Consider the following 23,947-nt stretch of genomic DNA (forward strand, 5'->3'; position numbering starts at 1 on the left):
GGTAGGTCCTTGAGAGGGTCAGGACAGAGGTGAAACACACCACAGCTATGACTGGAGACACATCTGTTGGAGACACATCTGTTGTCAAGATAAAGACAAGATGACCAGACCCACAAACTTCCTCAAAGAACAAATACTGGGCCTAATGAAGTCTAGATAGACATCAACCACCCCGGTGGGTGACCAGAGTCCTCTGGCCCCACCACTTCCCAGGAGAATCTTTGTTCCTTCCATCCATGCTTGTTACGTGACTTGTTTCCCAAGTGGACCACTATTACCCAAGTGACTGCACTTGAAACCTTATTGAATGATCACGGCTGTGGCCCACGTTGTACCCACTTGGGTTTCACCCTATAAAACTCCTCTGTAGGGCCGGGGATTTAGCTCAGTGGTTCCGGCACCTGCCTCACAAGCGCAAGGACCCAAGTTCAATCACTGGTACAAAAAACCAACAAATAAACAAACAAACAAAAAAACTCCTCTGTAAAGTGGGGTCCCTGGTTACTCACTCGGGACCCTTCCTATCCCTCAGGAGCTTTCCTATCAATAAATATCTTTCTACTCTTAATCTCCATTGTTCCTAGGACTCATTCTTCGATTTCTAGAGAACAAGAGCTCGGCATATCATAAAGCTAACAGGTTAGGAGATATAGTATTTCATATTTCATCTCCAGTATTATTTCCCATATCATTACGCCTAGCTTGATTGTATGGCTGGCCAAGTTAGAGTGGAGTTTATTTCAATGCAATAGACTAAATATAAATAATATTTATGTTTCGTATATATGTATATTTCATATATATGTATATTATGTATATATGAATATGTATATATTTCATATATATGCATAATATGTATATTTTGTAAATATAAATAATATTTATATTTCAGTTGTCAACTTGAGGAAACTTCGGAGTATTTCTGGGCATCCAAAAACCTTCCATTGGAATAGGTCACGTGATTTCTAAGTCTTGGTTATAAAACTTATTTCCCAGAATAACCATGTACAAATGACTGGGCTCTACAAGCACACTCACAAGGTAAGAAGTTTATTATGCTGTTGTGTGAGCAAGTAGAGGCATCAACAATACATTTGAAGAGTAAATAGCTGCACATAGTAGTTCCAGCAGAACTCTACATGTAGCAAAACACGTTCATGGGTAATATTGTGTGGAATGTTTTTCCCAACAGTGTTCTTCAGAGCCCAGGCCTCCTATGAGATGTAGACAGGTATCTGGAGGCAAAAGTCTGAACAACGTTATGCATTATAATACCCGGTCTCCCTCGTTTCAGAAACATGAAATTTTGCCAGTCTAGAAAGAAAGAGATGAGAGACAAAGCATGGAAAGCTGAAGTGTTTGGTGCTAATATCACATTAAGACCACCCCGCCCCCCAAAACAGAAAGAGACCTGCAGAGGCCTTGTGTGCATGCACCCACAGGGACCTCCCTGTTCATTGGGAGCAAGTTCTTAGAGGCTAAGGATCCCACCAACGAAGCGGCATTACAAAGAACAGAGCCTCAAGTAGGGTTGTCAGAAAAATGAGGATTCCCAGTTAACTTGAATTTTAGATAATCAGTGAAAAGATTTTTAAATATATATAATGTATGTCTTAATTATTACATGGAACCTACTAAAAAATAAAATTAACTGTTCACCTGAAATTCAAATTTAACTGTCCTCTATTTTCATTTGAAAAATCTGGTGGCCCAGAGGGAGGATGGAGCCTGCTCAGCAGTCTCAGAACAGTGCCCAGCATGAAACACAGCGCTTCAAGGTTCCAGGGGTTCAGAAAGGGAAGGCTCTAGGATCTCCAGTAGACAGTCCTCTGTTCCCCAAAATGGAGCTAAGTAACCAAAAGCAAAGAACTTCATCAATTTACTGAAACACGGGTCACATATTTGCATAAAGGTCACGTCACTGTCACTGGCCATTAGGGAACCAGGAAGTCAAAGCCAAGACCCGGATCAGCCTGAGATGCAGTGAAGTAGTGTTTCTGGGCCAAGCTTTCCAGTTGAGGGAGGTGAAGCACCAGGGTTATAGGAGCCAGAGGGCTTTCTGAACAACCCTGAGGTTCTAATCAAAATACAAACCATACGTGCATAGTGGAGACAGGCCTTTTCAGCCACATTCCTTTTCCCTTGTACACACACAACAGTTGTACTAAATACCACCAACACAATCATGAGCAGGAAAACCAAACAGACTTAACTGTGTAGGAGGAGAGCGGTGTCAGAGCAATTGGTAGAGGCTTTATAAAAATTGTGTCTTACGCTACAAATAAAGTCAGGGTCTATCAGTTTACAAAATATATTCCCTATGGAACTCTCTGGCAGAAACCATTTTCATCTTTGTGGGTATACACCCCAGAGTATCGTACTTGATAAAGGAAGTGTTGATGGAATTCTGAAATTCCAGAGGGAAGCCAGATGCTGCTGCTCAGTGTAATTACTGTCTCTTCCCCGGATGGAGTCTGAGTCCCTTATGGTCAGAGGGAAGTCAAAGTGGGCGCGTGTCAGATCGGACATTTCAGTGTGCTCAGCTCTGTGTCTGATCCAAATCACACAGGCCAGGAAAAGAATCTCCTTGACTCAATTCTACCCTTGCTTTAGTGTCTGTATGTGACCTCCCGAGGGGTGGCTGGGAGGGCCTCTGAATAGTGAAGACATATTAAGAACGTGTAATTTGGGAAATATAATATTGGTTTTATGAACACCTGACAGGAATGACCCATCTTTATGAAGTCACAGAACTACTGCCACGGATGCAGGACTGGGCCTCAAGTCAGTGCCCAGCAGGGAGATGAGCACATGGGGCCATTATGGCCTCCCTGGTGTGCTGGGCCAAGGGGGGGGGGGAGACAGAGAGAGAGAGAGAGAGAGAGAGAGAGAGAGAGAGAGAGAGAGATTTTCCAATGCCTTCCCCAGCCTTTCTGTACAGTACCTTGGTCCTAACTTCAATGGGATCCTGTGATTTCACTGGAAATGGAACATTCCAGAACCCAGCTGAGCTCTTCTACCCTTCTCCACCACCTCCCTCATTCAGGAAGAGTTTATTTCAAAGGGAATTCCCAGAAGCATGCCATTAAAAAACCAGTAAGAGACTGACCCTGCTACACTTTGCAGGCTAAGGATAATCAATCATACCATGACTTGTAGCCCTGTCACCTCTGGCCACCCACACAATGCAAGCCCCTCCAGGCAACTGTCGCTGGCTCACCCATTCCCTACTTTCTTGCCTATCCCTAGCTCACCCCATCCATCCCTCCTTCCACTGTTAACTGCCCTGAGAACCCGTTCCGTTTTGCTCTCTGTAACTTTTTCCACTGTAAACTCCCACATGCTCCACATTTTCATGGGCTTTTCCTTCCACTTCCTCTGTTCACTGAAATCTGACTTTCTCCTCAAGAAGGTTACTGCCTCCTCTGGAGCGCTATCAAGGATCAGATGTTCACTGTCCTGCAATGTAGATACCGGGGGGGTGGGCAGACAGTGTTGGGCTTCTTCTGGTTCCTCAGTAGAACTTCAAAATCACCTTTTTCTTTTTTAAACACCAAGGTCAAAGCCTTTCCTCCTTTGAGATCTGTGTCATTTGGTTGTATTGCCCACTCTCCCCCATGATTCCACTGAGGCTACTTGGGATATACTGGCCTGATGAGTAAACGCATTTCCCAGCTACCCTAGGCACACTTGGGCTCCTGGCTCACAGTGTTCCTTTCCACCCATTTCCTGCCAATATCTCAAATGACTTCAACACCCACAAATGAACTCCATTTAGTAGCTCCAGCCTCAAAATTACTTGACTTCCAGTAACGTGCGTGACCATTTCCGTCTCTACTCCTTCAGCAACCTGGCTCTGGGAGTTTCTGTCCTTGTGCTCCTTGAAACTGCTTCTCCTCAAATCCAGAGACTGTGCAGCTCTCATCTTTTTGGACTTCTCTGTGGGATCCAACACTGTCAGCCACATCCACTTCCATGAGACCTCGCTCTTGCCTTTTACCATTCTCCTTTGCTGGTTCTGCAGCCTTAGCCTTCTCCTGCCTGTCACTATTGGGGTCAACAGGTGTTTTGTGTTTGTCCTATTTTTCTTTGCTATTCTTTTTTTTTTTTTTCTTTTGTACCGGGGATCGAACTTGGGACCTTGCACTTGCGAGGCAGGCGCTGCAACCACTGAGCTAAATCCCTGGCCCTGCTATTCATTTTTGAGGCCATCTTGTTCACCCTCATGGCTACCATAAGTCAATGATACATTTCGTATCTCAAATTATTTCCTTGCCTCGAGCACTACAGCTGTACACTCAATAGCTCAGACATTCCCATCTCATATTCATTCTCAATGCATCCATAATTTTGCAAACCAACTCTCCCTCCAGACCTGCTTCTCTGCATTCACTGGTAAATGACACATCCACTCAGAAACCTGGGAGAGGTTCTACAATGTACATCTCCCATTCTAATCAGTGCTTCTTGACGTGCAGCTCAAATATTTGTCTCATCTGCTGAATCCGTCATGTGGTTGACTTGGTTCAGGCCATTATAATTTCTTAGCTTGCCTGGTACTAAAGCATCCTATCTCTTATTCCTCCAGTTTTCAATCTGCTGTATGTATTGCTACCAGGAATCTTTCTGTAAAAGAAATTTGACCATGTTACCTTCCTGCTAAAGAGTCACAGTGGCTCCTCCCTGCCCAGAAAATAGTTGTAACTTTGGAAGCATGGCTTTTAAGCTTCTCCCAAGTGGTCTTTCTTTAGCTTTATTTCTTGTGAAACACTATTCTACTGGCACAAATCCTACAGTCCAGTCAAACCAAAGGCTTGCTACGTCACAAAGCTGCCACGTGTCCGATGCCTCTGTGCCTTTGCTTTGCAAAGTTTCTTAGACCTCATTCACCTTGTAATCCAACACCACAGAAGGCCTGGTACTGAGCTTAAGCTCAATGAGTTTTTATTAAATGAATTAATTGGAGCCACTGCTCCTGAAGTCAAGGACAGTTCTTTGTGCTTCCCAGGGTTCTTATAGTGGAATGTCTTATATTCTCCACCTCATCTAGAATAGTATGATGCTTCACATTTCTACAGAGTTGATACATGATTGGTAAAAGAGAAATGTTCATTTCCAAAGTCTGGGCAAGACTCTGTGGGGTGTGTGTGTGTGTGTGAGAGAGAGAGAGAGACAGAGACAGAGACAGACAGACAGAGACAGAGAGAGATTTTGTTACTGGCCAAGGTGACAGAACTTGTGTTTTGGCATCCCAAATTGGAATGCAGAAAATTTTTTGTCATGAAATGGGAAAATAGTGATTACATTATGCAATTCCTATATTTATTCAGCTTTGTGGATCATATTACAATAGTTACATTATGGGCTATAAAGTTATATATAATTGCGCTAAACTAGGGATTACGCTGGTGTTTTAGGAATCCTGGAAAATGACCGAGGTGAGTACCATGATGCAAGAGAATGAAAGGCTCATTCTGCTAGGTGTTGGGTGCCCAGCCCAGGAGCACTCTCACTGTCAGCCCTGTTGGGGGATTTGCTCAGCTGGACAAAAGCTACCTTGTCGAAGCCATGCTCCTTGCAGGCCAGGACCATATCCAATGACTGACAGGCATGAGGGTCAACAGGATGTCACCTGACCTCCACTTGGACAGGCCTGTCCAGTTCCAGAGCCCCTGATTAGGTCACATGAGGCCTCTGTCAGTTGACACAGGTGCAGCACAGTTCATCTCCTCCCTCCAAGCCCTGAGTCTGTCCTCTCAGTCCCTCAAGGGTGGGTCCCCAGGCTCGCCCCAATAAACATCACGCTCAGACTCCCCTCCCAGGAAACCAACCCAACGTTTTCTGAGAAAATGCAACCCGAGCTCCAAATAATCAACTGATGATAACTTTTTAATGTGATGTTCAATGAAATGAAAATTATCTGTGTCCTGACTCAGTCTTAATGTTTATAAGAGTTCCTAGAGTGAAGAGATAGGGTTCTCACACCCAAAATCATCTTTTTTTTTTTTTTGCATACAAGTAGATCACTTGGCCTTGGCCAACTGGTCTTCCGTGATTGTTTGGCTATGGTATTCTAAGGGTTGAGCACAGTGCCCTCCAGCAGTTTTAGAAAGGAGCTTTGCGTAATTTATTTGCTTGAGCAGGAAATTCGCAACCTACTGTATGAACACTACTGAATATAAATATTGCCTTGCACTCCAAACTTCAGGGCAGGTTAGGAAAAAGGGGTAGATAATTCCTTTTACAACCAGGTGCGTGGAGGAGGATGTTGATCTCTGTTCCACTTACTTTCTCTTGGTAATTCCAGAACAACACTCACCCATGCTGATGGAAAGAAACAAGCAAACAACCCATACAAGTAGCTTTTTTCCCTTTAGGCTCCTCCCATCTGGCTATATCTCCCTCTGGCTTCTCCTCAATGTCACCAGTGGCCCTCATGTCCAGTTATCTCCTTGCTTTCACTGATCACTGAGCATTAACCGGCTTTCTGATTTTATTCTAGATGCCCAACCCCGGCAACACCCTGGGCAATTCTAATGTCTAAAAGGAACAGGTACCCATTTCATCAAACTACTCCCTGCCTCCTTGATACTTCTCTGGACGGTTCTCTGGATTCTCCACAATTCTCCACAAGTTTAGAATCTGTGTTTCCTCTGCTGATCACATCTTCTTTTCTTCAAAGTGCCTGGAGCTGATGGCTGATTGGATGAACTTTTGCAGGAATTCTCAACCACACAGGCCCCTTTCTTGAGCTTCCATGACATGAAAAACAGCTCTGTCCACCTACTTCCCTCTTCTGCTGGATTAAATGTGCCAGAGGTGCTCATAGGTAATGATTTCCAAAACAGATAGACTGGTAGGTAGGGAGATGGGTGGATGGATGGATAGATAGTTAAGTAAGTAGCTAGACAGCTAGATAGCTAGTCAGGGCAGGCACATGGGTGCTCATGGGTATTAGCTCTTATCTGATCAAACATTAGAAGCTGAATTCCACTGAAGGGCAAGTTACTTCCCCTGAGATGACACATTGACCTTTACTTGTGTAATTTTTGTTTGTTTGCTTGTTTTTAGGTGTGAAGGTATTATTGTGACACAAAGACTATAAGAGAAAAGGAGCATTTGGGGGTGGGTATGACTTTGGATCTGAAAGTAGAGATCTGTGTGCTGACTCATTCTCAAATGCATGGCCCCCACTAATTTCAAGTGTCATTTATTAATTTAATTTGTAGACTTTTCGAATACAAAGGATGCAGGGATGCATTTCTCTGAGGAAATACATGGAATAACCCTTGATTAAACTGTTCAGTCCATACTGTGCTATGCAGAAGTGGGATTAGCCACACAACTTGGAGAAGGTGATGGACATTTATTTATTTATTTTTTATTTTTTCTCCCCATTAAGTTTATTGGTGCATTTTAGGTATAAAATACAGTTATATTCATCATTGGGATCTTGTACCTTTACATGATATATCTTGGTTCTTATTTTTTTTCCCCTTCCCTTGCCCTCCCTTCACCCCCTCCACCCTTCCCTATTTGCAAAGACTTTGTTTCCATTTTTTTCCTCTTCTCATATTTTTTCCTTTCCCTTTTTTCCCTTCCCCTACCCCTCCCAATTCCCCTGCTCTTTTAGACCTTTTCTTCCTGTTACGCAATATCAGTTATACATTTTTAAAATTACAATATTAAGATCTAGGAGACATTACCACAGATTTTACAGAATTTAAAAGGATATAGAAAGCATATTACAAAAATCTATTTTGAAATAAATTTGACAACTTCTAAGAAGTAACTTGGAAGACAAATTAATGAAACTAACTCTGGAGGAAATATAAAATTTGAATAGCACCTATTAAAGAAAGTATATTCCTAGCTTGAAAACCTACCTATATGACAATTGCAGGCTCATAAACATTTTAACTGATAAATTATATCAAACAATTAAAGCAGAAAAAAGAAGGAACACTTCTCCCCTCACTTTAGGAACTCAACATTGTGCTAATCCTAAAATTGGATAAAGATAATAGAAGAAAAAATTATGAACATAGATAGAAATTTGTTTAACAAAACAAACTATTGGAAGTCAGATCTGGCAGGATGTAGAAAGTGGATTTGTTATAAGGATGGCAGTGTTGATTCAGCATTTTATTGACTGCTTCTTCAATTGCATTATGGAGAAACACAAAGACGAAAGCACAGTGAGTTAGTTCCAAAAGAGAGGGTGGGATGGATCGTGAGAGATCTGAAAAGCAGAGGTTGGTGTATGTGCCTGAGGCCTACACAAAGCAGGCTGGGAAGGACCTTAGAAACTGTCTGATTTGTATTCTTTCTCTCTGGTTGTTATATGGGAGAATTTGTCTCTGGTGCATTCTGCTTGAGCTTTCCTTTTTAACTTGGTGGAAGCCTGGGTGTCTTAATATTTATAAACAGGAGATTCTCATCTCTAGAGAAATCCTTTGAACAAAAGTAAAGCAAACCCAGGTTCGAGGAAGCATCCCACAGATGCTCCCTTTTTCCCCTTCTGTGCCAGCACTGCATCATTAGTGCCAGGAGCACTGAGAAGTGGAAGAGGTGGAAGAGACAGAGCTGACTTTTGTGCCACAGGAGCTGCTGCAACCTGCCTCCTAGAATCTCTTTATGTTCCTCTCCTCCTCTGTTCCTATTAGTCCTACCCCCGATTTATTGTATTTCCTAAACCTCTACTTGGTCTCTAGCCACCTCATCTCCAATACACCCTAAAGGGTTCTTCCAGAAATATCTCCCCGCAGCACAGCTATCACCATAGCCCCTTCTGCTTTGCTTGTTCCCTTATAACGAAATGAAGAAAGCTCCCTGGTGTGACATTCAAAGGCTTCCATAACATGGCCCTACTTCCTCAGTACAGAAATGTAAAGAATTAGACATTATGCAGGCACAAATGTTATAACAGGAAGCTCCCATCAGATCCTCTATTCCCTCTCCCTGAAGCAACTATCCTAGCAATGTCCCACTCATTTTTCTAGCCTTGTATCTTCAGACTTCCTGTACATTTCTAATGCCCAGCTAAACAAATAATCCCATCAAGTTTACATAGCTTTTCCTTGTTGATCTCATTATCCTTTTCTAAGTTTCATTTTTAACTGTAAATTGACAAATTCTAGTTGTATATATTCATGAGGTACAAAGTGATGCTATGATTTATGAATACAAAGTAGAATAAATAAATTAATATACCCGTCACTTCACATACTTATCATTTTTTGGCAAGAACATTTGAAATTTATTTGGAAACATACATTATTATTATTGTTATTATTATTATTATTTTTTTGGTACTAGGGATCAAACTCGGGACCTTGCACTTGCGACACAGGTGGAGGAACCACTGAGCTAAATCCCCGGCCCTGAAACATACATTATTATTTACTATAGTCACCATACTGTTCAATATATCTCAAAGTAAAGGAAAACTAATTCCTTCTGTCTGAGGCTTTTTACTCTCTGACCATCATCTCGCTGTCCTTCTGTCCCAGCCCCTGGTAATCACCCTTCTACTTTCTGCTTCTTTGAGTTTATTTTCAATTCTGCAAGCAAATGAGAATCACAGTGTTTGTCTTTCTATGCCTAGCTTATTTCACTCAGCATAATGCTCTTCAATTCCATCCATGCTGTCCCAAATGGCAACACTTAGTTTTTAAAGGCTGAATAGTGTTCTATTTTGTATTTAAGGAGTTAAGCATGATTGCTCCAAATATACTGATGTGGAATATTGATCATTTCAGGCTGGAAATACTGGAGAAGCTATAGGTACAGAAAGGGCTGTCTGACCTGCATTTCTCTACACATGGCAGGTCAGGGAGATTCCCTTGGGAAAGGTGCCTTCCTTGCCAGAGAATACATCTATCAATGTGCATTCCCAGGGCCAGAGAACGTATCTATCACTGGAGCCCAGACTGCTGCTGCAGTAGATCTGAATGAATAAACACCCGATTTCCCACCAGCTTTATGCCCTGTGTATATCTCCTGGTGACACCCCTAAACTTACAGCTCCTAGTCCAGATTACTTTGTCCTGTAATTTCTTCACAGATTTATTGTTCTTTGTCTAAAAACTTTCTTCTTTGGCCATTTCTTCATGATTATCACTCCCTTGTGAGGGTCCTTAAGTACATGTAAAAACCAATAAAACTTACATGCATTTCTGCTCCTAATCCGTCTTGTGTTACTTTGGTTGCTAGACCCAGCTGAAGACCTCACCTAAAGGCTGAGATGAGTGGAGGCATGTGACGGCTGTTTTCTCCTGCATGTATGTCCACTGCACCTTTAAAATCCATTCATCTGTTGATGGCACTTAGACTGGCTATTGTGAACAAGGCTGTAATGAACATGGGAATGCAGACATCTCTTTGACTAACCGATTTCAAATCTTTTGGGAAAAGAGCCAGAGTGGGATTTCTGGGTCATACAAAAATTCTAGTTTTAGAGTTTGAGAAACCACTATATAGCTTTCCATAATGGCTGTATTAATTTACATTCCACCAGTGGTGTATAAGTGTTTCATTTTTTCATATCCTTGCCAACACTTGTTATTGTTCATCTTTTTGATGTTATTTTGACAGGTAGGAAATGATACGACACTGTGGTTTTAATTTGTATTTCCCTAACAATTAGTGATGGTGAGTATTTTTTATATACTTGATAGATTGGAAAAATTTATATTATTAAAGTGTCCATCTATAGATTCAATGCAGCCCCTATCAAAATTCCAATGGCATTTTCAAAGAAATAGAAAAAAATTTTTAAATTCATATGGGATCATAAGAAACCTCAACTAGCCAAAGCAATCATGAACCCCAAAGAACAAAGCTAGAGGCAACACATTACCTGATTTCAAACTATACTACAAAACTATAGTAATTAAAACAGCATGGTACTGGCATAAAATACAGTCATCCACAAACGAAACAGAACAGGGAAGTGAACTCACATGTGCACAATTAATCGAGTTTTGACAAAGATGTCAAGAACATAGAATGGGAAAGGATAGTCTCTTCAATAACTTGTGTTGGGAAACATATATATTATATATATAGTGAGTCCCTGACTTACAGACATTTGAGTTGTGAACTTTCACAGGTGTACTGTGTAAGACTCACTTTGTTGGCTTAAGAATGAATCTGACTTAGGAACAACTCTCCCAGAATGGAACTTATTCGTAAATCAGGGACTTATATATCTAAATATATACGGAAACTGGATCCTTACCTTGCACCTTATCTTACCTTATAATAATCAATTCAAAATGGATTAAAGACTTAAATATAAGACCTGAAACTATAAAACTACTAGAAGAAAACATAGGGAAAAACCACCTGACATTAATCTGGGCAATAATTTTTTTAAAAATTTGACCCCAAAAGTGGAGATAACAAAACTTAAAATAGACAAATGAGATTACACCAAAATAAAAAGCAGTTGCACAGCACAGGAGACATTAGAGTGAAGAAACAATCTATGGATTGGGAGAAAATATTTGCAAGCAATATTCCTGATATGGGATTAATATCCAAAATATATAAACAACTCAAACAACTATATAGAAAGAAAGCAAATGATCTGATTAAAAATGATGTACACAGACATTTCTTGAAAGAAGACATACAAGTACATTAGTTTCTAAAGACTGGAATGTTTTTCCCTATGCCTTTGAATCTCCACATTCTATCAATCCTCTGAGACCTCATTTCCATGTCACCTGCTCTGTAGTACTCCTCTCCATCTGCCGACCCCTTTGATTTTCACATTTGTTCACAGCTTCTGCATAAAGCACTTGTTATTTCATCCTCTGCTCTTTGGGTACAAAGCCAGTCTCCATTATTGAAATGGAAGGAGTCAGAGACCATTCTTCAGTTCATGTTAGTACCAGCTTGCAACATGTACCTTGGACCTTTCTAATGCACAAAGCAAGGATTCAACAAATTCTCCTGGAGCCAGAGAAAAGGGTCTGATGCTTCTGGGATATGTTTTGGTTCTTAATTAATTTGTTTTTTCTTTTTATAGTGCAGGGGGTGGAACCCATGGCCTTTTGCATGCTAGGAAGTGCCCTGCCACTGAGGTACTTCCTTCCACCTTTAAAGTGCCAGTGATAGCACCTGTGATGAGCAGGTTCTGTTAGCACCTCAAATAGTTAAAGGATGTGGTGATTCAGGGGACTTTGGAATACTGACTGGTTCCAGGTGACTATTTGGAATGTGCAGCCAGAGAGCTAAAAGGGAAAAAAGAAAACAAGAGAAACCCCAAACCACTCAACCTTAAAACTTCTCTTTATTTTAAAGAGAACAATATGACTCTTTTCCAACTGTGGAGCTGAACAATCCCTTCTTATTTCAAAGAAACCAAAACAGACATTTAACCTCCAAAACAACAATGAAAACCCCCAAGCCCCTGACCTTCCTGGCCTTGCCAGGCTGCTTACATGCCGACTCTGCAGGGCTCTCTAGTGAACCATAAACTCGGCTTCATTTTCTAATTCAAAGGGACTCATTCTCAGCATAAAGTGGAGGTGAATTGGAAAGGGCAGAGTTGGGGAAGGAAGGGGAGACAGCATCACAACAGTTTCAGAGATGGTTGGATTTACTTGCTTTCTTCATTAGAAACAGCCCCAGGAATAGTTAATGGAAACTGGGCAATACCTACATGATACAGAAAAACTTTCAAAACAACATGCTTATTAATTTTTTGGTGCTTGCTTTAGTTTACATAAGCTTCTCCTATATAAAAGATTGCAATAATAAAAGTCTAATCAGCTCCCGGAATCTTAAACATTGTAATCAACTATCCCATTACCTGTTGCTTCGCAGCCACAGTAATTATCTGCATCAATTTTCATCCTATTTGTAGTTTTTGCCAAAAAATAAAGTCGATTCCCTTCAATCTCATCCCCAAATGTTTAGATCATTATCAGTCCATTTGTGAGCCTACTTTTACTCTATTGCTAGAACTATATCCAATGACAGTTAAAACAACTCAAAAATCTTTTCAAATAGAAGGCTCTTCTCCAAAACTTTTACCTCATTTGTACTTGGACTTTACAAACAATTTCCATTATTTTTTCAGCAATTTTCTCTTCAAGTAAACTTCATTCGTTCTCCAAACAAAACTATTGTCTATCTCGATAGCAATATCAAGGGAGGAAAAGAGTTACTGAAAAAGTTGACTACAATTATAAGGGAAGAGAGAGATGATGAGATGCTGTGGGGAAGAATTATGAGAAGGGAGAGTGTGTGAGCCAGAAGGAATAGAAAAAGAAAAGATGTGGCACGGGGCAAGATGGGCAGTGACCCTGGCCTGGAGGCCACTTCTGCACAGGCACAAAAATCCGTGTCCTTGGTGAGGGCCAGGAAACAGCTCCTTCCTTCCGTCACTTGCCCCGGGGATCTCACTCGGGGACTGACTGCGACCCTGATTTCAGCAGTGCAGGGGCAGAAGGGCTCGATACCTTTCCTCACCTATCATAGCATCATGACTGATACCTTGGAACAAAGGCAGACTCACAAGAGAAAAGCCCAGCGGTTTTGTTTAATCAAAGTTTTATGCGACATGAAAACTTTCAGAATGAAGACCCAAGGACCCAGGGACAGCTGTATTTTTCTGCTCAGGGTGGATGACAGCCATGTAGAAATCAGACTGGGCAAAGAGGTGGCTTTGATATAAGAGGCTGGAGTGGGGGAGCCCAGCAAGGCCACTCTGTTCAGATTCCTCCTGCATCTCTGTGTGGCCGTCCTTCCTCCCGGGGGTGGGGAAGGACTCCTGGAATGAGGAGCTTGTGACCATGATCAGACAAGGGGGGGTCTGACAATTTCTTTATGAGCCTGCCTCAGAAGGCGGGGGCTGGGTAGAGTAATTTCTAGGTAATATGGCCGGCTTTGGGAGAGACGGTTCTAATTTCTATGGCCTGACTTGTGGAAGAAAGGGGACTAGGAGAAAGAAGAGCAGGAGAAGGTTAGAGAGAGTTTGCTTCTGCCGCCCTTCCAACATCTTTGCGTCCAGTGTACTCGGCACGCCAGAGCGCAGTACTGTGGGGTGCTGTTCTCCGAGACCCAACAGTGGCGTTCTCAAAGCCCAACAGCGCCAGGTGTTGCAGGGCCCCGGGAGCCATTCGCTGTTCCTTACCTCTGTGAAGAGCCTCACCATCCTCACCCTGCCTTATCCCCATGCCCAGTGAGTCACCAAGCCCTGTCCCCTCAACTTCCGCATCATCCCCATCCTTTACCTGGACTCCTACCCTGGCCTGCTAGCTGGGCTTCACATCAACCAACCTGTCTTTCCAGATGCCAGCCATGCCTGGCCTTTTCACTTCCTGGAATGCTCCTTTCCACCACAGAAGCCTTGTGAGCTCTGAAAGGACTTGATTCCCTGTACGGACAATATTCCTTCTGCTCACAGCTGTCCCCTCACTCCCCACTGTGGATCTTTCTGGTCTTAATTAGAGGTGGGGCTCCTGGTACATGCTCCCTCAGTAATAAAGAGGAATGATTTTGCGATCAGCTGTTCAGTGACTCTTTTTCTCTGTACGTCTCTAAGTACTCTGAGAGCAGAGATTATGTTTGTCTATGTATGTCATCATCTTCAATATAAAGATAAAACCAAACTTATCTCAAAGGATAAGATTTAAGTGAGTTAATTCAAGCAGAGAACTTAGCATAGTACCTGGTGTATATAACAGCTATGTGAGCTCTGCTGCCATAACAATAATTAGCATCGTGCCTAAAATAAAATAAATCATGTGCTCAGAAAATATATATTAGGTGAAAGGGGAGTGAATAAATGGATGGCTAAACTGAAGAAGTCACCGACCCAGATAGCCCTCCTTTTGTTCCCCAACCAGCTGCTATCCAGAGCAAAGCTCTACTCACGAGGAGGAAGCAGTGATTTTTACTGTCTGCTGCAGCACTGTCTTTTTCCGGGGGTTTTAAAATGTATTCTCCTGTGTTGGTGAAGGTACAGGGATATATGTCACAAAATATATCTCCTCGCTTCTCATGTTGTCTTTGTTAACTAAAAAGTGTGTTTCTTAATGAGTACCGTGCTCTTTAAATATTCCTTTGGGAAGCCAGGCAGGTCACGTAGTCCTCCCAACAAATATTTACATGGGAAATGCGAAGGTATGTGGCCGACATGGGGGAGCTCTTCGCCCCTGTGTTCCAGCACAGCCCTTGCCTCTGATTCCCCAGTGTCGAGGGCAAGGCCGCAGCCACAGGCCTGCACATCACGTCACGCGGGTCTGACCGGGAGCAAGACACACAAGCAGCCCGGCTCCCGGCGGGTTCCGAAGAGTGGTGCTGAGTGGGCCTGACTGTCAAACCCTACCATCTGGCAGAGTCTTGTTCACTTACCGCCTTTTCAGGTTGTGACAATATTTTTCAATTCTTTTACTGTGGGTAACACTTTTGGAGTTAGAGATAAACATAGCATCAAGTCAGTAATCCCACATTTGACTTTACTGTTTCCCTCCTGACGGAGGAAAGTTTTTCATTGCTTTTTCTGGAGTAAAAATTTCTACTTTTTTTCTGGACCCATCAAGCTCCACCTGTGAATGCTGTAAAAATTCATACTTGGCCCTATCCAGTTCAGTCATTCATTTGAGAAACTGGTATTTAATTTAAAATAATTCAAACAAATACATCGTTAGTGCCTTCATCTTCGCACATTTAGAACTATAGGGCGCCCGCTGAAATCTATGACAGACAATGAAAACACCTTGGAATTTAGAAACTGACCTGTTTTCTTGTGCAGCAAGCTGGATCTGTACCGGGAAGCGCCGAAGTCCTGGGCCTGTGCTGGAACCAAAGACGACGACGTCCTCTGTCCTTCCTGTGGGTTCCCAGAGGGGAAGGGCGAGCCCTGCGAGGATCTGATTTCACTTCTATCCATGCTAGATAAGAGGCCGGCATCTTGAGTTTTCTTCTTTTCCTTTTTTAACATGTTGACTAGAATATCTAAAATTGGACTTAAGGATGTTGTACTCCTATATTACAATGATGAAAACACAAATGATCTCAATGCAAGTGCTATTCTCACAATATTTGCTACTTCATATGTGGTAAAGGCTGACTAAAGGAGGATTTTTAACTTCCCAGGGGCCTCTATACAGTTATGCACAATTAGGAGGCTATTAGTCTTTCACCATGGCACCGTTATATGAATAAATAGCAAATGCAGAGGTCTTTAAAATGTTCTGAGTGTAGACAAGTTGTCTTGAAATAGTTACAAAAGAGTTAATAAAAAGTAAAACAAATATTATGTACTGGTAGGCACTGGAGCAATGTCTTTCTCTGTGAGTGAATCCCTCTTTTACCTGGGAAAATTCCACCATCCAGTGACCTTGTTTGCTTAAGTATTAATTTTTGGTCTCTGACGAATTTGAAGTGAATTATTAGCACAGATATACTATTGTAAAATGCACCTTTTGTGGGCCACTTAGCTATGCCTGGAGCGCTGAAGACAGCTGTGGGCAATTTAGGAAGCTATTAGTCCCACTGCAATCTTCATTCTGGGTCTGAGAAATCTGGAGCTCTGGGAGGCTAGGCACCGTCCACAGGAGGAAAGACTATCATCAGTCCCTTTTGAGAAGCTCAGAACTCTGAGGTATTCACCATCCCCGGAACTGGCTTTGTGAAGATGGGAGTCCCAGGAAATGGGGTGGTGTGGTAGAGCAGGCTGCTACTCAGAAATGAGGGGAGGGAGGTACCAGGACTGCACTTGCTCTTCGGCAAGTAGCATGGAAATAATGTGACCTCCATTTTCCTCCTCAGCTTTAACTTCAACTTGTTCATGATTTCTGAAAGCTTAGTTTTTTTTTTTCACAAGCCTTGATGTGGCTTCCACACATTGCCTCAAAAAACAAGTGTACATGACAGAAGTGTTCCAGCATCTTAGTGTTTACGCCTTAGTGAACAGAAGAACGTGGCTCTGCCCAGCACATCCATTCCTCTTTGCACTCACCGATTCAGACATCACCAGACACTTCCGGTAATCCAGACACTGCAATAGCAAGATCCATCCTGTCCTCACTCAGTGGGGTTTTCTAGAGATGGGTATATTATTCTAGGCATGGATGGAGAACAATTAAGAGTAGACTATTTTCTTGTTCTCACGCAGCAGATTTCCTGCTGAGGGAAACACAGATGTCACCTGTGCACAAATGCGTGAATGTACACACATACACAGACCATGAGAGAGTGCCAGGCAGCTACTTTTTAAAAAGCCAAGAGTGACTTTAAAAAACCAAGGTGGCTGCTGTACATTGCGCATCACAAAGACCTTTCTAGGAGTGATGGTTAAGGCTGAGCTCTGAGTGACAAGACGAACCAACAAAGGAAAGCCATCAAGGAAACTGCTAAATCCCTAAAGAGAAATGGACTCGGCAGTGGTTCCCAATGCTACAGTCCTACAACCCTACATCTTACAATGCACAGGAAAGATCCCACGAGAAAGAATTCCCCAGCCTCAAATGCAGTAATGACCCCATATTAGGGGGTCAAGAGGCTCACCGTGATTGAAGCAAAACACACATGGGGATGTGGCATAAGAAAGTAAGTCAGAATGGGCACAGCAAAGTCACACGGGGCCTCATACACTGGAGGAAGGAGTTTGGGTTTTACCCTAAGTATGAAGGGAAGCCCCTCCAAGCTTTCAATCAGAGAAATGATATTCTCTGATTTACAGCTCACAGAGATCACAGCTCACATCTGTCTCCTTTGTTGCCTTTGTTTCTGACCTCTGCTCTCTCTTCCCCCACTCCCCATTGTCACCTAACTGAGGTCTTTGTGTCCCATACTGTGCTGGCTACTGAAATATACCTTGCTGTAGGTTTTCTGAAGGTGCAGCTGAGCTTTACTCAGACCGACAATGAAGTCACTGAGATGATACCACTTTCACTCCCCTTCCCAGAACATTCAATAATGTTCATGTTCATTTTGATTGTGTCTTTTGCTGAGGTCAAGTTGTTATGGTTTGGATCTGGGGGGGTCCTCCAAAAGCCTCCTGTGCCGGGAGAGTGGCTGGGTCACCGGGGTGCTATATTAATTGGTCCACTGATGAGCTCACAGCTGGCCTTACTGATTGGAGGTGGGGCCTGGCTGGGGGAGGCGGGTCCCTGACGTGGGTGACCCGGAAGGAAGGGTGTATCTCCCTCCCTAACTCTGTCCTTCACTCTCTTCCTGGCTGCTGTGACTTGAGCAGTTTTCCTTCACAGCAGGCCTTTCCACCATGTTGTTTCTGCATTCAGCCCACCAATTATGGACTAAAATTTCTGAAACTGTGAACCCAAATAAACCTCTCCTCCTTTAAATTGTGGGTGTCAGGTATTTTGTCCCAGCAATGAGGAAAGTGACTAAGACACAAGTATGATCACACCTCCCGCCCCGAAATAATTTTTCTCATTTTTTTGTCATAGTCATAGCCTTCTAGATTCTGTAACAAAAGAAAGAAAATATTCTCCACTCTGACTGAGTAACTATGACATTTCAGGAACCTTCCTTGGTCATTAGTCTTTGATAAGTGCAGCCTCTGAGATGATTATATCTTAGCTGCTCTTTTTTCTTTTTTCACCTATTGTCTACTTCAGCAGGGCTGGCATTAGAAAATGATCTACAGTGCCCACTCCCTGCCTCTGCTCAGCACAGGGAGGTTGGTAGGACAGGTCTGATGCTCCTGAAGGGCAGGAAACCTGAGTGGTCACAGAGCTAACTCAGGGAGAGCCTGAATTCAGTCCAGGATGGAATCCAGCTCAGTACTCTCTCTACTCTGACTCCTTACACACCATCTTTTTGAATCTGAGTCTCAGACGGAAGGAGCCCTGATTGAATTTTTCAGTCAGTGAAGAATCGAGGGTAGTTCCACATAAACAGTGGTACTGGGTTCACCACAGCGAAGGAGGGAGATGATGTATGTCTTTCTTTCACCCTCATTTTTAAATAAACATATACGAACAAGCCTGGACTGTCCCCTCTCTGTCATGTCTCATTCTGTTCCTCCTGCATGCACAGACAGTCATAAGCCATGAAGAGAATTAAGAAGCTGATAGTGGTATTTAGGGGAGAAGATCCCCGACTAGGACCAAGGCCAAGAAAGAAGCGGAGCTCAGACTGAGGTCCCTGCTGAGGCCATTCCTGGAGATGGATGGGGTAGGAGAGAGGAGAAGGAATGCGAGGGACGACACTGTGGGCAGCGCTCACTTGGAGACAAGGGCTCATGGGGGAGGCAGGCAGGGCTGGACCTCCTGGCTGCACACCAAAGCAGCCAAGGCTTACTTGAACCTGACATACAGGCTCTGCTGAAACTCAACTAAAATTAGAGACTGAAGTTAATCAGGCAGTGAGCCTACTTTGTGTTTGGTTTGTTTCTACCTCTTTATTATGGGATTTCCTTTATATAGACTATTTTTATGCCTTTTGCACAATAGCTGACGGTAAAGTCTTTTCATAATTTTAAAAAGTGAGCAAAAATATGTTTATAAAGAGCCAGCCAAAATGATTTCTCATGTGTGTTTCAATGCTGCAAATGTCATGAAAATGTCAAGTCTTACAAGGAGCTCGAAAGGTAAAATGAGAAACAGTGCTGAAGAAATATCAGGGAGTCCTGAGGTCTAACCACCCCAGCGGGGGCTCTTTAGAAGTAACCACCTCATCTGCAACTGGAGCCGAGCACGCTCGTGGGCTGTGACCACTTTCAGCACCCAAAATACACCGCCTCTTGGAGCCAAGAAGGGTTCTGTCTTGAGCAGTCATCTTTACTCACTTCCAAATTTGGGAACATTTGTAAGGGGAACCCAGAGCCATAGATCTGGCTTTTAAATAATAATAAAAAAAGTTACATTTAAATCAATCTCTGTTCCTCATAAGCTAAATACCATTTGCCATTTTTCAGCCGCCATTTAAGTTTCACCCACACACCAGCCACAAATTCTGGGCTGCGGGAGGCTGCGGTCAGCCCAGTGTCCGGTCAGCTAGCTAAAGATAACCAGAGCACTTTCTGGCTCGGGACTGGAACAGAAAGAGTACCCCAGAGTAGTCAAAAATACATTTTTAAAAAATGTACTGTTAAGAGATGGTGTAACAAAGCTCATACTTTTCCATGAGCTGGGATGTTCTCTGTAAGAGTAACTATATCAGGCTAAAAGGAAAGGGAAGCCTTGTTTTTATAGCTCCTCCTTTTCACTAGGCGCTGCGCTTGGTTTGCAGAAAGGATGTTTTATTCTCAATAGAAAGCAGCAGTGGGAATGGGAAGCAGGGTGGGGCACGGGGTGATGTGGCAGGACGAAGACACCTATCTGTCCCCTTTCTCCAGGCAGGAAGGGGACAACTTCCCATTGCTCCAGAAAGGATACTGATTTCATTGTCTCTCTGCTTCAGTATGTCCTGGAGCTTTCTGTATTCTTCCTCTCTCAAGGGTTCCTGGCAGTCTTGGTTTTTGGTTTCAGAGGGGCCTGTACTCTTCCCAAGGGTCTTCTTGTCATTCACAAGTCTCTGTGAATTGAAATAGAAGCTTAGCATCTACATCTCTGTACCTGATTTCTTTGTTTCTCTTTTCCCTTTGCCAGTTCCGTGCACACATCAGTCAAGCATGCCCTTCCCGGCCTTCTTGTCTTTCATGCAGCTGCTTTTACTGTCTGAAATGCTTCCCCTCCCCGCCTTCCTCACTGCTCCTGCCCTCTCTTTATCTCTCTTTCCCTAAGTTGGGAAATTTCTACTCCACCACCATCTCCTTTGGACTCTCTTCCCTTTCTCTGTAACACCACAGCACATAACTCATGCTGTTATTGTGGTACGTATCATATATTGGAATTATTCTTTTCATACCTATCTTTTCCAAGACTCACTTATTTAACTTGGCCTCCCCTATGCCTGGGCTACAGCAGACTCGGAGCAAATGTTCATTATCTTATTGAGTATGCAAAAATATAAGTAAAGGAGAAGTAGGAGTTGATGACATTCCCATTCCCTCACCATGAAAGGTAAAAACTAAGGCAGAGAAAAACTGGCAAATTGTAAGAATAAATCAAAATTGCTTTAAAAATGTAGGTCACACTTCTCCTGTCCTTGCTTAAAAAAATAGGGTTTTTTTGATCATGGAACTATTCTGTGTGGAAGGTAAAGATTCCTGGCAAAGAATTAAAAGCCAGGTCTGAGCTTATTTATTGACAAGTAAGATGCACTCTCAGAAGAAAATGATAATCACATCATTGGTTCCAAGCTTGCACCATTTTCTGGACATGTGAAGCTGGATCTGAACTTTCCAAGGGTTGGTCAACCAGAAAGGTTTTTTATTGCAGTTTGAGCATGGCAGGAAATGACTTCTATGGGAGGAAACATTTAAATTTACCTTTAAATGATGAAAACAGTGATGAATTTTACGCATATCAGCGCCAACCTCTAGTCTACTCTCTGGATCCTGGTCTTCCAAAAAGGATGTCATTAGTTTTTCCAGCCTAAAAATACAAAATGAATGAGAAGCAACTATGAGCTAGAAACTTCAGAAATTCTAATGGTATTTCTTGGTTGTTTGACACTTGAAGTACAGGGCATAGTTTCTACTTCTTCACAGAAATACTGTTAGCTGATTTGACTCTAAAAATGAAGAGGAAAATATATTTACAAGGTGAAATATACAGTGGTGTAATCATTTGACTAATTTCCAATGATTTTTCATAGGGAGTGTTCATTTTAAGAATCATTTGATTTCTACACCCATTCTACATCCACCCATTCTAGACAAGCCCAATTTCTTTGCCTTGTGCCTGGCTGTCACACTGCTGGAGAAAATGAAGAAACATAATTCTTTGTTAGTTTTATTAAGAATTCATGCCACACAGCCTCTGCTCCTGCCTCAGTGATGCTTTGCTCATCTCCAACAATCCTGTTCCGCTTTCCAGGGTGACTTGAACGTCTTCATGGCGGCTCTTCCATCCTTCCATGACCCCAGGCCGCGTGCCCCCCCCCCCCCCCCCCGCCAGTCTCCCTCAGTGAAGCAGTGTTTTTCCAGACTGAGAAAGCAGAGTGGGCACAAGCAGCTTCCTGCCTTCCCTTTCCTTCCGGGCAGCTGTCCCACCCTCAGGCGCTCTTCCTTCTTCCTGGACCCTGGACGGGATGCTTGTTCCCCCATTAATCACCTCCCTCCTCTCTCAGTTGCCTCTTCATCCCCTTTCTGCACTGATACTTTCTCTCTTCAATTTGCTTACAATGATTTTCATGTTTTTCCTATTCTAAAACAAAACAAAACAGAACACCAAACACCTCCCTTTGGAGGGACCATCCAACCATTGTGTGCCAAAGTCCTGGTTTGGTCTGTAATGTCCGTCCGGGGTCAGCATTGTATCTGACAGTCTGTGTGAGCACCTTGACCCTGATGACACCTCCCAGGACTGTGTAAGCATTATGAGGCCAGGCCTGGCTCTAATTCATCTTTGTCCCTTGGCCACATCAGCTTCTCAATACAAACTTGTTCATTAGCAAATGGGTTCATTTTCATGGAAATCAGCCCCTCTGTGTGGACTGAAACTCTTAATAAGAAAGGCTAAGGGTGGCACTGGATGCTGGGTTTCCTAATACAGCCACAGTGTATCTCTCTAGCATTATGATGAAAATATTTCCATACTTTTAGCCTCTTTAAAAACTGTCTTTACTTCCCTTCCACTGTTGCTGTCACCCCACAAACAACATATAATGATTTCTAACCCAGAGCAGCCTTGGATTTCACTTTTATCTCTTCCTGTAATCCATAATACGTGACAGCTGACATTTGTAAGTGTGAGACACTTTATAATTTTGAGAGTTTCTTTGGGTAGAGGGTTACTTGTCATTTGTACTATTTGCTTATTGACATTTTTTTGTGTGGAATAAAGCTTCAAACCATCAGACACTTGGAGAGATTCCTTTTTGATACAAAGATTAAAAATTTTTTGTATGAAATATTATTAAAATATGTATTCATGACCAAGACTCCAAACAACACCGATGTGAATGAATTAAAAAGCAAAGGCTCTTCTCCCTGGCCCCCTGTTGCATTCCCACTCTATTTAATCTCACTGCTTCAAGGACTCCACAGTTCACAGAGGAAATGCATTCATCTAGTTTTCAGTAAAGTAGATACCTACAGGTAATATCTGTAGATGATGTTCGCTTTTACAAAAATGAGATCACACTCTGAATAAAGTTGCGTTATTATTTTTCTAAAGTGTTTACTACTGATCATCTTTCATAACAGTACATACAGAGCAGAGCGGTTCATTCTTTAATGGATCTATTACAGTCCATACTGTGATGTTCTGCCCCTCTCATGAGAGACCTGGGGGTAACCTATGAGGATGCCTGGATCAGCAATCCCCATCTTCATGAGGCTTTAAAAACAGTAATGTTATTTACTTCCATTGTTCTTGAATACTTAGCAGAAATTCTGCAATACAGAATGATGGCCAGGGACAGGAGCCAAAGAAATGGGTCAGAATTGCCTGCTCCTAAGTATAAGAAGTGGATTGCTTTATTTGTTCTAGGACTAGATTAGACTCATATCTGAGAATGGACTTTGCTATGTGCAGCTTTGTTCTCAGCACTTGAAACCACTGAGATTCTCTAGATAAGAAAAATGCCTGGTCTTTCCTTCACACATTTGATTTACTGTTGAACTTTTTTTCTTATCAAGCAAGGACTTGGAGTAATAATTAAAATGCAGAAAAAATGCTTAATTCAGATATTTCCAATGTACTAAGTTTTCTAGTAGTTAAGAGTGGATGAATGACCTCAGATTCTCTGCATTTTCTTGTCTCTCAAAATAGTTCCCAAGTTCATACCTAGTCCCCGCTCCTGCCCAGGGCTGCCCTGCTGCCAGAACCCCTCTGAGGAGCAGAGGGTGTTTCCAGAAAAGGCTCAAGAGGAGCCAAGTGAGCACTATGAGGCTGATCTTTAGAGAAAG

The 23,947-nt window shown here is 42.6% G+C and overlaps 1 protein-coding gene across 7 annotated transcripts in view; it reads right to left on the reverse strand.

Annotated features, from left to right (window-relative positions):
- The window catches only part of Kif6 (kinesin family member 6), a 319,165-nt gene that overhangs the window by 124,502 nt on the left and 170,716 nt on the right, over positions 1 to 23,947 (reverse strand). For all 7 annotated transcript variants that reach the window (XM_087184484.1, XM_087184482.1, XM_087184483.1 and 4 more), the window contains 3 exons: positions 21,362 to 21,467; positions 20,367 to 20,505; positions 15,757 to 15,975 (listed from right to left, as the gene is read on the reverse strand). In XM_087184484.1, the coding sequence (XP_087040610.1) occupies positions 15,757 to 15,975; positions 20,367 to 20,505; positions 21,362 to 21,467 (464 nt within the window). The remainder of the gene's footprint in view (positions 1 to 15,756; positions 15,976 to 20,366; positions 20,506 to 21,361; positions 21,468 to 23,947) is intronic.

This window comes from Heterocephalus glaber, unplaced genomic scaffold (genome assembly GCF_053883595.1).
Source record: "Heterocephalus glaber isolate CG9 unplaced genomic scaffold, H.glaber_assembly_v1.0 deba00001497, whole genome shotgun sequence".
Taxonomy (NCBI): Eukaryota; Metazoa; Chordata; class Mammalia; order Rodentia; family Bathyergidae; genus Heterocephalus; species Heterocephalus glaber.